The sequence below is a fragment of the Populus trichocarpa genome, chromosome 7 (genome assembly GCF_000002775.5).
Source record: "Populus trichocarpa isolate Nisqually-1 chromosome 7, P.trichocarpa_v4.1, whole genome shotgun sequence".
In the NCBI taxonomy this organism is placed as follows: domain Eukaryota; kingdom Viridiplantae; phylum Streptophyta; class Magnoliopsida; order Malpighiales; family Salicaceae; genus Populus; species Populus trichocarpa.
Genome location: NC_037291.2, coordinates 4383937 through 4398979, shown reverse-complemented (window position 1 = coordinate 4398979; position 15043 = coordinate 4383937). Strand labels below are relative to the sequence as shown.

The 15043-nt window shown below is 34.2% G+C and overlaps 3 protein-coding genes and 1 long non-coding RNA gene across 4 annotated transcripts; 1 reads left to right on the top strand and 3 right to left on the bottom strand.

Moving 5' to 3' along the window:
• Nucleotides 1-654: 654 nt before the first annotated feature.
• LOC112328215 (uncharacterized) lies at nucleotides 655-2241 on the bottom strand. The gene is made up of 4 exons (XR_002982925.2): nucleotides 2103-2241; nucleotides 1893-1958; nucleotides 1511-1614; nucleotides 655-1438 (listed from the first exon to the last, which is right to left on the bottom strand). It is a non-coding gene; the product is annotated as an uncharacterized LOC112328215 (long non-coding RNA).
• An 84-nt stretch (nucleotides 2242-2325) lies between these two features.
• Nucleotides 2326-3772, top strand: LOC7462592 (protein RER1A). The gene is made up of 3 exons (XM_002310085.4): nucleotides 2326-2944; nucleotides 3121-3301; nucleotides 3396-3772. Exons 1-3 carry the CDS (start codon nucleotides 2568-2570, stop codon nucleotides 3438-3440), a joined length of 603 nt encoding a protein of 200 aa, XP_002310121.1. The 5' UTR covers nucleotides 2326-2567; the 3' UTR covers nucleotides 3441-3772.
• A 1182-nt stretch (nucleotides 3773-4954) lies between these two features.
• On the bottom strand, nucleotides 4955-7161 carry LOC7483095 (UPF0481 protein At3g47200). Its single transcript, XM_002310671.3, has one exon. The coding sequence runs from the start codon at nucleotides 6797-6799 to the stop codon at nucleotides 5198-5200; it is 1602 nt and encodes a 533-aa protein (XP_002310707.1). The 5' UTR covers nucleotides 6800-7161; the 3' UTR covers nucleotides 4955-5197.
• Nucleotides 7162-12054: 4893 nt separating this feature from the next.
• Nucleotides 12055-15028, bottom strand: LOC7462593 (cysteine proteinase mucunain). The gene is made up of 4 exons (XM_002310672.4): nucleotides 14401-15028; nucleotides 13027-13262; nucleotides 12786-12926; nucleotides 12055-12689 (listed from the first exon to the last, which is right to left on the bottom strand). Exons 1-4 carry the CDS (start codon nucleotides 14873-14875, stop codon nucleotides 12411-12413), a joined length of 1131 nt encoding a protein of 376 aa, XP_002310708.2. The 5' UTR covers nucleotides 14876-15028; the 3' UTR covers nucleotides 12055-12410.
• Between the last annotated feature and the right edge of the window lie 15 nt (nucleotides 15029-15043).

The window sequence follows — 15043 nt, the reverse complement described above, 5'->3', positions numbered from 1 at the left end:
TTCAGTTCTTACACGCCCAAATCTTACATCCTTATGAAAAGAAACTTAATTTCACATAAACTTATTTAAAAGTGTTTTTTAAAAAAACTTGCATAACTATGTTCTTTTTTTTTCCACTAATCAATAAATTCGAACATCATTATGAAAAGAAACTTAATTTCACATAAACTTATTTAAAAATGTTTTTTTTATCATAAAAAAAAACCCCTATTAGAAATAACAATAAATATTTATAAATCGAGTTTTGTAACATTCATATCCAAGTTTAAACCCAAAATTTTTACTTGAATTGGTTATGAATTTTTATTACCCTAACCCGACTTGAATAGGTTTCGGATAATCTTCAGGTATCCATAACCTGAATTCAACTCGAACCCAAATACTATAATTTTACAACAAATTATCTCAAAATAAAGAAAATCAATGGCTTTATATTTAACTACTAGTTGCATTTTTATAATAATCTTAGTTGACATTAAACATTTAAAAAAAGAACATTTGACAATTGATTTTTCAATTGCACATTAAATTCTTTCAACAAAATCTGCCAATTACAAGAATGAAATCCTTACGAAACAATCTCAAGAGCTTGAGTAATTTAATTATTTCATCACCGACTCCAACATTAATGTCAAGAACTAAGACAGCAATATCAATAACAATTTTTTTTTTTAATCTTGAAAAGGGTTAATAAATAATAAGCAGGGGAACCACAAAGAACAAGCTTCATTTTCTTTGATCAAAGGAACAAAAGGCAAAGGCTTTAGAGATGAGAAGAAAAGCAAAGAGACATAAAGATTTCTTCCAATTAGACAATTACACATTGTTCCATTTCCTAACTCCTCCTAAAGCCCTCTCTCCCTAGTTTCTTTCTAAGTTCATTCATGTTCTGTTAGAGAATGTCCAAAAAATCCCATTGGCCAAATGTGTTAGGTGCTGCTACTGTAATAACTCATTATTGCTCATTATCTCCATTGATGCCCTCACCTTCAGAGTCCTAGTAAAATATAGTAAACCAGTGCGACTGGTAAAGCAATTACCACCCCAAATATAACTCTGTAAATGACACATAAATAGAGTTCAAAATCATTAACGTGTAGATAGAAGAGCAAGCACAGTTCAACAAGTGATGTGGAAGCTACAACTAATACATGCTAATATATTAATATTGCAAAGCTATCTTGCATTAAGAGTCATGATTATGCAAAAGAAAAAAAGTTTACATCTTTGCAATGATTGCAGTAAGTCATTAGTATTCCTAGTGATCCTATGAAAATGAATTATGAACAGGCAGATGACTACCTTTTTTTTCTTTTTTTTTTCTTTCTATCCCGGTACTCTGATCTTGATTTATTTGTTTCAGTATAGGAAGAAGCATCCAGATCAAATAATGAAAATATAAAACCTTGTCGACTTTACTTTTCTCCTTGGACAAGTCCTGAAACATAGATAGACTTTGTTAGTGTAGAGATATGAAAGCACGTAGGGTTGGCAACATTAGAAGTCAGACCTTGCATTCAATGTCCCTGCATAGAATTGCTGAGCAAGCCTTACATCTGCAAGTTCCACGACTCAGGACATTGCATCCTAGCTTCTTCCCATGTTTCTAAATACCTAAATTCATTTCAAAATCAAGAACCAAAAGTCAGATTTTACTGCTAAAGACAGCACCGAGCTGAAATCAGAGAGACATGCGTGATTATTTGAGCACAAATTTTAATGACTGCCTAATCTATACAAAAATGACAACTCTTTACAAACAAGGGGTAAGCCGCCAGGCACCCAACAACGAATAAATACAAGCCAATTTAAACAAATTAATATGGAGAAAAAAAGCATGCTGCTCTTTGATGCAATGCAAGCAATAAAACTCTTTTCGACAATTCGAACACCTTCAATGTCCTTCGATTCCGCTTCCCCTTCCTCAACCTCACTGCATTCCTCTTATATGGAAAGACCTACAAAGACCAATCAACGGAAAACTCATATACAGAAACTATCTCATTGAAAATTTAAGTATAACCCATAAAAAAAAAAAAAAAGAAGCAAAACCTTGGTCCTGCTTAGCCAAAAATAAAATAAAGAATAAAAAAAGACCCGACCTTTTTTAGCAACAACAGAGAGGTCAGCACCACCCATCATTGGACGGGCTGCTGGGGCTAAAGAATGACGGACCGTTGGAGCTGCTACCACCGGCTGGAGAAGAGAGACGGGGGAGTTTTGATGGCTATAAATGAGAACTCCTAATTTTTCCTGGTATAAATGTAATTTTGTGAGACTTTAAGGGCATTCTTGATTTTCAGATTGGGTAGAGTGTTTCCACTTGCCATACCTCGTCCAAAACCGAGTTTTTACCTTCAAAATCCCAACTTGAGTTTAATCGGGCAAAAAATTTTCTGTTTCGGTTGAATTTGCGATCACCAAATTGCTATCCCTCCCTTGAAAACAATCAACAACGAAAGAAGAAAACAGCGCAAATCACAGCTTCGGAGTCCAAAACCAGAGTCGCCTGTCCACAAGAGAGAGCTTATAAGGACCCGAACCAAACCAGATCAAACGAGACAGAAATGGAAGCCGGGCAGCCAAGCGGGACTCTTTCAGTAGACGATCTGTCCTCTCTATCATCAACCCCAGCAACCACTATCTCACGCTGGTCCTTCGTCGTCTCACAGCGGTTCCAACACTTTCTTGACAAAACGGTCCCCTACATCCTCTACCGTTGGATCGCATGCTTAATCGTGGTCTTGATCTATGTAATCCGCGTCTACCTTGTTCAAGGTTTCTACATAATCACTTACGGTCTTGGTATTTACTTGCTTAATCTCTTGATTGGATTCTTGTCTCCCCAAATTGACCCCGAGATCCATGACGGGCCCTCTCTTCCTACTCGTGGATCAGACGAGTTTCGCCCCTTCGTCCGCCGGTTACTGGAATTCAAGTTCTGGTAATGTACCGGTACCATCCAATCGTCATCGTTGATTTGATTTTGACCGTTTCTAGGGTTTCATGATTTGATAGAAATGTTGATTAATTGGATAATTTGATTGTTTGTTTTGCGAAAGCTAAGGGGTCATGCATGTGTGATTGAATAACTGATTTTGATGTTGGTATTGATTGTAGGTATTCGATTACCAAGGCGTTTTGTATTGCCTTTGTAATGACATTTTTCAGTGTGTTTGATGTGCCTGTGTTCTGGCCTATATTACTTACCTACTGGGTCGTGCTTTTCGTTCTTACTATGAGGAGACAGATTTCGCATATGATCAAGTATAGATATGTCCCATTCTCTACCGGTAAACAGGTATCTGACATTGTATGCCATTCTTTCCTTGGGTTTGCTGCTGTTATTGATTGGTTACTGGTTTTAATTCCGGTTATTTGCTCCTCTTTAACAGCGATATGATGGAAAGAAGGCACCTTCGACTGACAGTGCATTATGAAGGCTATGATTGCTGTAGAAGATGTTTTGAAGACCAATTTTGGTTCATTGAATGATTGTTTCTTCTTACTAAGACTTCCCCACATTTTTACCGCCAGCTTGCCTGTGGAAAGTTTAGCATAAAAAATCATAGTGGCTCATGATGCTCTTTTTTCAGAAGGATTTTATTTTTTTATAGAAGAGGGCATGCCACATTTCGTTTCTGTATTGTTACTTTACTGATTTGTAGTTTACTGAGGGAAATGCCAGTCAAGCAGTGCATTAGGATTATGCTCAGTCTAGTTATACATTATTCATTTCTCATCAATTGGAAATGCCAATTTTCTCTTTCAAGGATACCCTTTTATATGAGATATTTGCTAATTTTCATGTTCTTTTGAATCATTCCTTCTATACTAAGGACGCAGCACCACAGTGGTTTGATCATGCACAAAATCCCAAGTTTTGGTGTGTGGTTTTCATGTTCAGGTACATCTAGAGGAGCTTGCTTGAATGTAACCTGTGTACTTATTGGCCTGCGGCCATGCAGATTGATAACATTTAGCATAAAGTATTGCAAATTAGTGATGCTGTTTATAGTGGAAGTTTTGCTGCTAATTGCACATGATCAGAGACAGTGGCAGAGCTCATACGAACTTTGTGATTTCATTCTTGTTATTGGTGATCAAGCTTTTGTGACGAATAGCTTTATTCATTTCAAAATAGATGTTAAAGCAACTTCCCACCATGGCTATTACAAGCACAGGAACCGACGACCAAAGTTACCATGCCCCAATTCATTCTCATCAAGAAAACTTTGACGTTGTAATTCAGGGTGTTGGAGGAAGTTCATTTTAGAAAACAGTTGTGCATCAAACCCCACGGTTTGATCATTAGCAGATTTTAGTTTCCTGTTTTCTCTATGATGAGCTTAATTGACATCTGCACGATGTACTCTCTCATGTTGTCAAACATGAATATTAGCAGCATGCTATATCTGCGAATTCTTTCTCAAAGCACCACTTGCCATCTTATCTCTGGCATTTGAAGTTATATGACCAGGGAAATAGTGGTGATGTCAGTGGAGAAATCATGGAGGTTTTTCATTGATATATTGCAGAAAGTATGCTTGTTCTTCGGTATTGTTAGTTTTGGGTTTTGCAAGGTTTTCTTTAGTCTTCACATTTCGATTCTGAAGAAACTTATTATTCAACGAATATGATCGTCTTAGTATACCAAGTGGAAGCCTATTTTGCAATTAGGAATCGTGCTTGCATGACATTTTGACGTTGAATGCTTCTATGATAACCTCCCAACAGGCATCCAGAGCTATGGCAGAAGTGTATTAGCGTAGTCTCGAATTTAAAAGACTGGTCATGTAGGTGGTGGCCTAAACTTTTTCCTCGAGCTCTTGATTTCTTTGGATTTTCTTCTGGACATGGAGCTTGAGAGTAAATTTGTCAGTCAAGCTCACCTCCTTCACTGAAAACTCAGGCCTTTTTAGCATTGCAAGTTTATTGAAAAGGAGAAAACAAGTAAAACTTCCAAATTCTAGCATTTGGCTTCTACTTTTTCATTGCAGCAAACTTCTGTATATTAATAAATTCATACAAAGAAATGCCAAAAACTCAAAGCCTTGAGGCCAAACAATCCTCACCTCAAAGGATGAGGGAGATTAGGATATTGTACATAAAAAAACCCTTTCCTTGTCCGAAAACCTTAATTCAGAAACTGCAACTCAAGAAAAACAAACAAAGAGTCAAGAAAGCCTCACTGCAATCAAGAACTTGGTCTGTAATAAGCATAAACTCCATAGAAGGTCTGTGCGAAAGTGAGTAGTAACAGCACGACAGCAGCAAACAATGAGACGATTGCCCAGGGATTGCTGAAATAATTATGTTTCAGACTAGCACGCCAAGTGTTCCACTTGTGATTGTAATAGTGGTTTACATCCTCAGACAATCGGGATAGGTAACTGTCATTTATATCGAAAACCACCTCTTGACAGAGCTGGTTGAAGAGGTCTGCAACATCAGCATCGCTGCCAAGCCAATGCTCAATTATGCCACAATAATGGAGGTAGGCTACATCCTCAGGGGAGTTAATCAAGTTGTCCATGAAGATCACAAAAGAGGTAATTTCATTGCCACAATCAATATGGCACTGTTCTAATGCAATAAGATTGAGGAAAAGTGATTTAGTACCATCATGAATCAAGAGACGAGGAACTCGGAGAATCCCCTTTTTAAATTTAACATCCCAGAATCGATCAGTTTTCCGTTTCCTGAGCTTGATACCAGCCTCTCTGAGCTCAGTGACACAATGGATCAATTGTTGGCGTCGCTTATCAGCAACGCGGTTGGCATTTGACCTTCGCTTGATCCAATTTCTGGGCACAGGTTTAGGCCCTGTGCGCAGGAGACTTCTTCGAAAGACATCAAGGCAATGAAGGCCTCCCTGATCTGACAAGGGGTCGAAGGTAGTGGCACGTCCCAAAGAGGACTCCAATCTATTCCTATCGCTTTTTGTCAGTGGCTCATCTGTTGGCATCAAAGGATCGAAGAATATGAGTGTAAGCTGGGCTACCAATCCTTTCTGATCAGAATTGTTAAACTGAAGACCCAGAAGCCGATCAAGTACAAACAGTGGAAGCTGGTTCTCTAACATTATCATATCTCTCTGAATAGAATGCATTGAACCACGCATTGCAAAAACAGGATCATTTCTAGGATAACCAAGTTTCTTGAATCCCTCAGCGACACCTCGAAACAGTTCAAGCACAAAGCAACCGTCGAGAACCATCATCTCCACAAATTCATTGCTGCTAAGATTGATTGGCCCTTCATAGCAAGATCGAGCTTTCTCTTCAATTTCTCTTACAGCATCAAGATATAGCTTTATATCTTGATTAGTACGCTTGATGACACGATGAAGGCAACGCCACTTATGTTGATCCATTTGGCGAAGGCGTTTCTTTCCATGGTGGTAAGGCCCCAAGGAAATGATCTGGGGGACATAAGCCTTGTCATCCCCCTCTCGTAGGTAGCGGGGGACTCGATAGATGGACAACTTTGACCATGAACCTGCTGCATCTTCTTGGCCTGCTTCTTTAAGTTTTTCTTTGATTGATATCACCCAGTCAAAATCTGGTGATCTTGTTTCCTCATGATCTTCATGATTTTCTTCATCACCTTCGATCACAATCTGCAGGGAATCTGATGGTGTCTGCTGTTGTTTTTTCTGCTCCTGTTGAGGTTGTTCTGGAGATTCTAGCAATGGGGCACCAGCAGGTGATGTTGGAACCGCAGATTCGACTGTTTCTCTGAGTTTGAGAGTGATAAGGTACCAACTTAAGAGCTCTTTGTTGAACACAGCAACCATTTTTTAATGAAGAAAAGAAATTCTGAATTTGATCTTGCCTTATTGGATGCCCTTCCAAACAACTAAATTGGAAAAAAAGAAAAGAAAAAAAAGAGCTCTCTTGACTTGAATAAGATCTTATCCAACATCATGATATAAAATGGAGTTAGATATTAGTTTTTATCTCCTTACTTCGATGAGCTTAACCATTTGTATAGCCCACATGGACTCCTTTGCTTGAAAGAACAATAATTTTTAGAACAATAATTTAACGTGTATTTCATCTTTCCCCAACTTTCTTTCACGTTCACACAGACTGATCAAATTCTTGCACAACCAATGAGGAGCTGGTAACTCATACTTGAATATGGCTCTAATGTTTCTATCTAGACCTGAATTTTAGCTTTCTTAAGTTATTTATCTACTTCGGTATGGGTTTTGGGATTGCTATCTCCGTGGGTTGGCATCAATTTATGTTAGTATTTACTTGCAGAAATGTTGGATGAATTATATAATTTCTTGTCAGCCACTACATAGTTGCTGTCAAAATGTTTACAGAGTGCTGGGGATGAGCTGAGCTGAGCTCCAAATATGAAAAATTAACTTAGTGCCGAGTGGGGAGGGACTGGGAACATACAAGTTGGCGGAAGAAGTGAATTAAAGATAATTAATGAAATTTCTTTAGTATTTTTCCCGTGTGAACAAAACGGGAACGTGAAACCCACGACGCCATCATGCCAGCTAGGAGTCTAGGACTGGGAGGTGGGACATGAACAAACTATGGTTCGCTTTATGCGGGCATTCTTACTTTTACTTTTATGAAATTTTAATATATTTTTAAATAAAAAACATTTTAAAAAATTATTGCTACCGTTATTTCAAACACCTAACATGTTGGTAAATGATGGATGGGCTATTTTTTTATTTTTTATTTTTTTTAGTGTTTCTTAATTCAATATTTATAAATTTAGCTGTTAGCCAAGAACTGGATTAACACAAGCAACACCTATATAAATTGATTACCTCCTAGAAATGAATGCTAGAAGTGGATTAGCTTTTATTAACATGCCACGTACTTGTTGCTTCTTCCTTTGTCTTTGTCCTAATATGATCCTTGTACGCAATTCCTACCTGGCATTGAGGCACCTTTTTCTAATTAACGCATGGAATTAATTGGCTTGATTCCACGAGGGTTGGCATCCATCAGCTTATAAATTAACAACCAAAATAGATTTTTTAAAAAATATTAATTTTAATATAAAAAATTATTTATATTATTTTTTAGTTCTTGAATAGAAAGAGAAAAGAGTAAGAATCTCTAGATTTTATGATGAAAGAAAAAATTATTTTTCAAGTCATTTTCCACCATCAAAATAGATTTTTTTTTGTTTATAGATTCTATAAGATTAAAGGGGATTTATAATTATTTTTTGGTGCCTTAATATTTCCGGAAAGGATAGATTTAGGTTGAGGACAATAAATCTAAATTGATTTAATTTTTGGTTTTTTAATTTTTTTTGAGTGTTTTAAATAAATGAATTGGTGTCTGGGTGTTCTAATATTATAATTAACTACCGTAACAAATTCAACATATTTGATCTGATTAGAGGTGAGTAAAAAAACTGAAAAACTGATTAAACAAAGAAAACTGAAAAAACCGAATTGTGAAAAAAAACCGATTAAACCGATTAAAATTTTGAAAAAACTGACTTTCGATTTTATAAACCTGAAACTGAAAAAACCGAACTGAACCGAAAAAAACCGAGCCATACCGGAAAAAACCGAGTCAAACTGGTGTGAACCGGTTTTTGTCCTAGAAAACCGAACCGAATTGAAATTGATCGGTTTGAACCGGTTTTGGTTTTTTAAAAAACAAAAATTTTAGTTTGGTTATTTTTTTTTAATAAAAATCGAATCGAATAAAAAATAATTACCCTTAAATCTGATCAGACGGACCAGGGCCATGTAATAATTTGATGGTATAGTTTTAGCTCACTCTTCAGCCACCATTAAAGAAGATCGTAGATTGCAGACTTTATAGAGGTTATATAATAGTAATCGCGGTTATTGTTGTTGTGTAATTCCTTATAAATTTTAGTAATCCAATAATGTTTTTCCAATAATATCTCTAAATAAATACAATATCAATAACACTTCTAATATATGGCTAAATGTTGTAAACAATATTTATAACTATAAAAAAGCGAAGAAGAATGAAAACTTAACTCTGAATACAAAAGTTAATTATCATATATATATATATATATATATATATATATATATATATATATATATATATATATCCCTGCAAGGATGAAAACACAAGTTTAATTTTCAGGAAGCGTATTTATTGGGAAGGACAACCACGAACCCCGAATAAAATTAGTCTCACTCTTTAAAAGGGTATGAAAATATCCGGGTAAAAATCAATATATATATATATATATATATATATATATATAGATCTAATTTTTAATTAAAGATCATGGTGTAATTGGATATTAAAATATTAATTCAATAATTATATTTAAAGTGATTTTTATTTTAAAATTTCAAAAAAAAAAAAAACAGTTAAACAATTAATTGAAAAAAAAGAAGGAGATAGGCCAAAACAATTAAGCCTAGCTCTAAGGAAGAAAAAAGTTGAGGCGCACTTTTTGTTTTTTTTTTTTTTTAAGGAGTGGCTGACACGTTGGATGACATGTCATATACTAGAATATATTTTGGTCATATTCATAACTGAAAAAATAAAATTCAAGTTTTTAGATTCCAAAACTTAAATGTTAACTTATTATATCATTTAAAAACACTCCAAAAACATCATAAGAAATTCCATAACTTTATTTTCAACTGTCAAGCACTCTCTAATTAATTTAAAAAATAAAAAGTAAATTAAATGAAAAACAACTTTTCGAGCCCAATCTATTATATATATATATATATATATATATATATATATATATATATATATATATATATATATATATATATAGTTAAAGAGCACAATCACTCTATTGAGCTCTCATTTCTCTAGTCAAACTCATTTCTCTAAATACCCTTTACTAAATTTAAAAATAAAAAATAAACTAAATGAAAAACAACTTTATGAGCTTGATTTATTTTATTTGACATAATTAAAGAGCAAAATCACTCTATTAAACTCTCATTTCCCCGGTCAAACTTATAGGCACCAATATCATTTTTTTTGTTGACAATTTATAGCCCATTGAAATCTTTCTCTCATCTATCTCAATATTTAAGGACTAAAATATGATAAAAATAACATTTTAGAACCAAAATATAAACACTTAAAACTACAAGGACCAAATAAAATGTAAATATAGAAAACTTCAAGAGCCATAATGAACTTTTCCATGCCTATGAACATTTAATATTGCATTGTTTGCTATAGTGCAAGCCAACTATTTTATATCTTAGTGCGTAATACAAAACACCATTAAAAAACATTAAATCTTTTAGTTTCTTTTATAATAAAATTATAATTAAACTAAAAACTAAAAACCATCAATGTTTTACTATAGCTTGTGAGTTAGTGAATTCACACTTTTTTTTTTATTTTGGTTTTTTAATTTTTTTTTTTTAATTTCATCATTTAATGCTGAGTTTGATAGATTTGAGGTTGTTAATTTGTTTTAATATGTATTTTATATGGTTATTGTATTCTTATAAAAATATATTAGTATCGAGTTTCTGCTTGATTTAACAAAAAAAAAATTGAAATTTTTGTTTGCATGAAATTGAAAATGAGATGATCAAAATTGAAACAAATAAATAATGGCAGGACTTTTGTTTTTAAGAAAACTATGGTGTCAATTCTAGTCCTTTTTCTTCTTTTTTTTACCTTCGTTGATTGATTTTTTTTTCTTTTCAATTTGATCTTTTAATGCTGTGTTGATAGAAGTTTGGGGTTGATAGTTTCTTTCGATCTACTTCTTTTGTGATTATCTAAATTTCAAAAAAAATATCTTGTTATTGGGATGGTGCTCGATTTTATAAAAAATAATTCAATTTTATTGTTTGGAAAAAATAAAAAAAGGAGAGGACCAAAACTAAAACAAAGAACAAATAGGAGGCTTTTTTTTAGTATAAGAATTTGTGTCAACGCCTTTGGCTTTTGGGATTTTGTCAATTGTATTTGTTCTTTTAGTTTGTGAATTAAATAGTTAAGTCCAAAACTTTATTTAATATTTTTAAAATATCAAATTATTCTAGAGTTAACTTGTTAAATACAAAAAAAAATGGTGAAATGAAAGAAAAAAAAACTCAAGGACGCAAGCCTAAGAAAATTTGACATTTAAAGGTAATTTAGTAATTTTAATTCTCAAATTAAAATGAAACTCTAAAAAAACCTCTAGAAACAAGTAAGAGTATTTAGTAATTTTAAAGATAAAATAATTATTTTACAGAGAGAATCTACAAATATTAGTATATACACACAATTAATATCTAATATCTTTCAGCTTTAGTTTTAATATATTCAGTATCTATAAGCTTTTGATTTTCTCTTCAAATTTCTACGATAAAGCTTTAAGAGAAATGATTGATAAATTGGTGGGATTAGATTCTCAGGTGCATAAATATAACTTGATTCATTTGAGACATTATACTTTTCTACTAAAAGTATTTGGAAGTGACTATGGAGCTTTACTGTTTATAAGCTTGTTTTTTTTTCTTTCTTTCTTATCAATTTCCCACGTTTTTCTCACTCTCCCCTTTTTATATTTCAATTGTCTCTTGTGTTTTTTTTTTAAATCATTCTTATTTTTTTTTAATAGTTATTGAGGATGTTTTTGGATTGATAAAGTTGACTAGATCACGTCAAGGTAATTTTTACATAATTTAATTTTAAACTCGGGTTAAGTAAAAAGTTAAGTCGAGAGGTTTTTTTCCTGTCAATTTTATTTTTTCTTCTCAATTGCATCCTTAGACTTTTCTTTTTATCGGTCGGTCAGGTTACTTTTAGAAAGGCCAAGTCGATTGAGTCATGTCGGGACAACCCCCACACAATTTAATTTTAAGTCTAGGCTAAGCAAGCAATTTGGTCATGAAGTTTTTGTTATGTTAATTTCATCCTCATACTTTTTTTTACTTATCGACCAAGATGTTTTTGAACTGATTAAGTTAATCAGGTCATATCAAGACAATTCTCACACTGTTTATTGTTAAACTCAAGCTAGGTAAAAAATTATCGGATGAAGAAATTTCAAAGTTGGCTTGTTTAACAGGGTTTAATAAAGTACCAAATAATTCTACACTTTCTAAAAATCTTTTTAATACATTTAGATTTCTTAGCGTTTAAACTAGTCCAAAACTACATAGAGTACATTCTAGAGAAAGCAATCAACAACAAGGACTTAACATTTAGTTTCAACATATATGTCTCTTCTTTCACTTGCTGTTTTGACAATGAAAAACTACACATACAAGGACAATCATCCATGGAATTGGAAACAAACATGAATAGCTGGCCTCATTGTCCTTTTGGTAAACTTAGACAAAGAAGGATCAGAGTCTTGTGATCAGCACAATAATCAACACACAATCTCACCAATCATCAACTTATTTGCACCCTTAGTCACCTTGCCTTCTTGTTTTTAGCAAATACGATGCTTCAAATACTGCTGATCTTCTCACCTGCGCTTTCATCAGCCAAGTAAGGTTTAGCAGTGTTCTGGCCATTCTTGACTGGGTATGAAGATTCCATTGCAATCCCACATCTGCCAGTGTATGTGTCGCGGACGTTACGTTGCATCTTGATGTATCCATGCTCGCCCCATTCTGTGCCCCATGAGTTCCTAACAAGCCAATAATCCAGTCCTTTCTCCGTGCCATATCCAACAACAACAACACCATGGTCTAGAGCTGTCCCACATTCACCAGTGAACACTCCCTGAGTAAATCAAAAGAGAACGAACAGGTTTACAAATTCTAGTGTTAAAAGCCAGAAATAGTTAGTTTTAGGAAGCATGAAGAGTGAGTCACTTACAGACTGGTAGAATTGTAAGGCCATGCCACTGGCTTCAATGGCAACACTAACTGGCTGATGTGCCACAGCCTTCTGCAATGCTTTCTCGTCAAAAGGCAAAACATCCTCAAACCCATCAATGCTAACAGCCTTGGTTTTCATCTGCGAAAATAAAAACAGGCAACAACCCCATAAACGTTAACCGCAAACAAAACAAAACCCAATACTCTGTGCTGATTATAATTCGGATGTGTACGCCAACCTTGTCTCTGTCACATGTATCATCATTGCCTAGATATGGATAGTCCTTTTCGGTGTCCAGGCCACCATTGTTGATAATGAATTGGAATGCATAGTCCATGAGGCCTCCATTGCAACCTGCATTATAGAACCTGTCACAGTCTACAAGTTCCTGTTCTGATAGAGAGATTAGCTCCCCTGTTACAATCTGGTTTATTCCTTCCACTGCAGCTACTGTTGAAAAAGCCCAGCAACTACCTGCATGCATCGACAATTTCTGTCACTTTGATTGGCTGGTCAAGATCCAAGTTCTATTTACTTGTGTTTTAGGCCTTGCCCAGGTCCAACAAGAGTGAAGGCAAGTGCCAAATCACCCGACTTTCCTCAGAAACTTGGTCGGAACTCAAAATTTTTAAGATTTGATATGAGTTGTGATAAGGCTGTCCGGCTCATTTCATGTGATTTGTCTCTGGGTAAATTTCAATTTGACCCGAGGTTTATGTTTATGTACATTGTCTCTTTTCTAATATTTGTTTTTAATTTATTTTAGTCATCCCCACATCTTTCATTTTTGTTCCAACCAGTCCTCATATGTTTTACTTTTATTCCACTTTTCTCCCCCTACTCAATTTCATCCTTTAAATCTATGAAAAATCTTAATATCATCAAAGTAAAAAACAAAAAAGAGAGAGAGAATTGGAATTAGCAAAAATAAAAATGAAAAATTAATAGAAATTTTATTAAAAAATATGATAAAACTTGAGAGAGATAATTTTTCAAGAAGTTCTTAAACCCTACCACCAACTTGAATTCTCACTTAATAACATTATTTTTTCCTTTATCAATACTATATTTAAATAAAAATCAGAATTCAAATTAACTTAACTATCTCTTATTTGTTTTCATTAAAAAAAAAAAAAGTTATTCCAACCAAAAGGTCAAAAACCTACCATTCAAAACTACCATTTTTCATGTCTAGAAAAATAACTAGCATCCTGCCACCAACCCAACTCCTACCAATTCAATTTCAATCACAACATAACATGGCATCTTTAATCTAAAACTTGAGTTCAAACAACAAAACTAGAATTCATGATCCAGATGAACATGGGGTGCAAATATAGATTTGTATTGTGATTGTGATTTGGCCATGAAACCTTCCTTCTACTAAAAATGACATCCATTACGAAGAAATGTAGCCCACTTGGTTGTTAACTTTCCCCTCCCCAAGAAAGGACTCTTGAGGCTAATAATTTCTCTGAAACAATACCAAGAAGAAGAAGATACATACATACATACATACATATATATATACATACATACATACATATATATATATATATATATAAGCAATTAAATGATCAAGAAACAAAAGTAAATGAATTATGTATTATACCACAACTTCCTTGATCTTTGATCGGATTGACAGCTCCTTTTCCTCTCCAATCCACAGATTCTGGCAGCTTGTCTCCAGCCTTGTAAGCGTACCTTTCACTCGGGTTTTTGGACTTCATTAATCTACGCTTTGGGTCACTCCTCGTGCCCAAGAACATGGCACGGTACTCTTGGTTGGTAAGATCAGCAAACTTGGTCAAACCAACTTTGTACGTACGGTTTTGAGAGTTATGTTCATCAATGAATCTCAAATTGTTCTTAAAGATTTCAAACCTTTTTGCCTTCTCTCCTAGCCTGTTGTATGCTTTACCATGCTTTTGAAGCCACCATTTGTATATACTCATCACCTCATCATCACTTCTCCAGCTCGACTGATCATGGCTTAGGTGATTGTCGTCATGGTTAAAGATTGACATGTCCAAGGCGGATGATACAGTGAAGAAAAGGAAGAGAAGGGTTGATATGGCGAGTGCCATACTTGGTGTTGCTAAAGAAGAATTAATACTGGTTTGGAGAGAGAATAATGGTGAAGGAAGAGAGCTCTTACGAAGAGGAGGAGGGAGTTCTGCGAGTTTATAAAGGCAAGGAAATTAATGATCTTGATCTTGATCATGATAATCCAAGTGTGGTCCTTATTTGCAAGT

Bases quoted from the DNA above. Each gene is read 5' to 3' on its own strand.
- LOC7462593 (XM_002310672.4), bottom strand. From the start codon at position 14,875: ATGGCACTCGCCATATCAACCCTTCTCTTCCTTTTCTTCACTGTATCA. The intron at 13,263-14,400 runs GTATAATACATA...CGATGCATGCAG, and splicing joins CAAAGATCAAGGAAGTTGTG to GTAGTTGCTGGGCTTTTTCA. The intron at 12,690-12,785 runs GTAAGTGACTCA...TGATTTACTCAG, and splicing joins CCTTACAATTCTACCAGTCT to GGAGTGTTCACTGGTGAATG.
- LOC7483095 (XM_002310671.3), bottom strand. From the start codon at position 6,799: ATGGTTGCTGTGTTCAACAAAGAGCTCTTAAGTTGGTACCTTATCACT.
- LOC7462592 (XM_002310085.4), top strand. From the start codon at position 2,568: ATGGAAGCCGGGCAGCCAAGCGGGACTCTTTCAGTAGACGATCTGTCC. The intron at 2,945-3,120 runs GTAATGTACCGG...TATTGATTGTAG, and splicing joins TTACTGGAATTCAAGTTCTG to GTATTCGATTACCAAGGCGT. The intron at 3,302-3,395 runs GTATCTGACATT...CCTCTTTAACAG, and splicing joins CATTCTCTACCGGTAAACAG to CGATATGATGGAAAGAAGGC.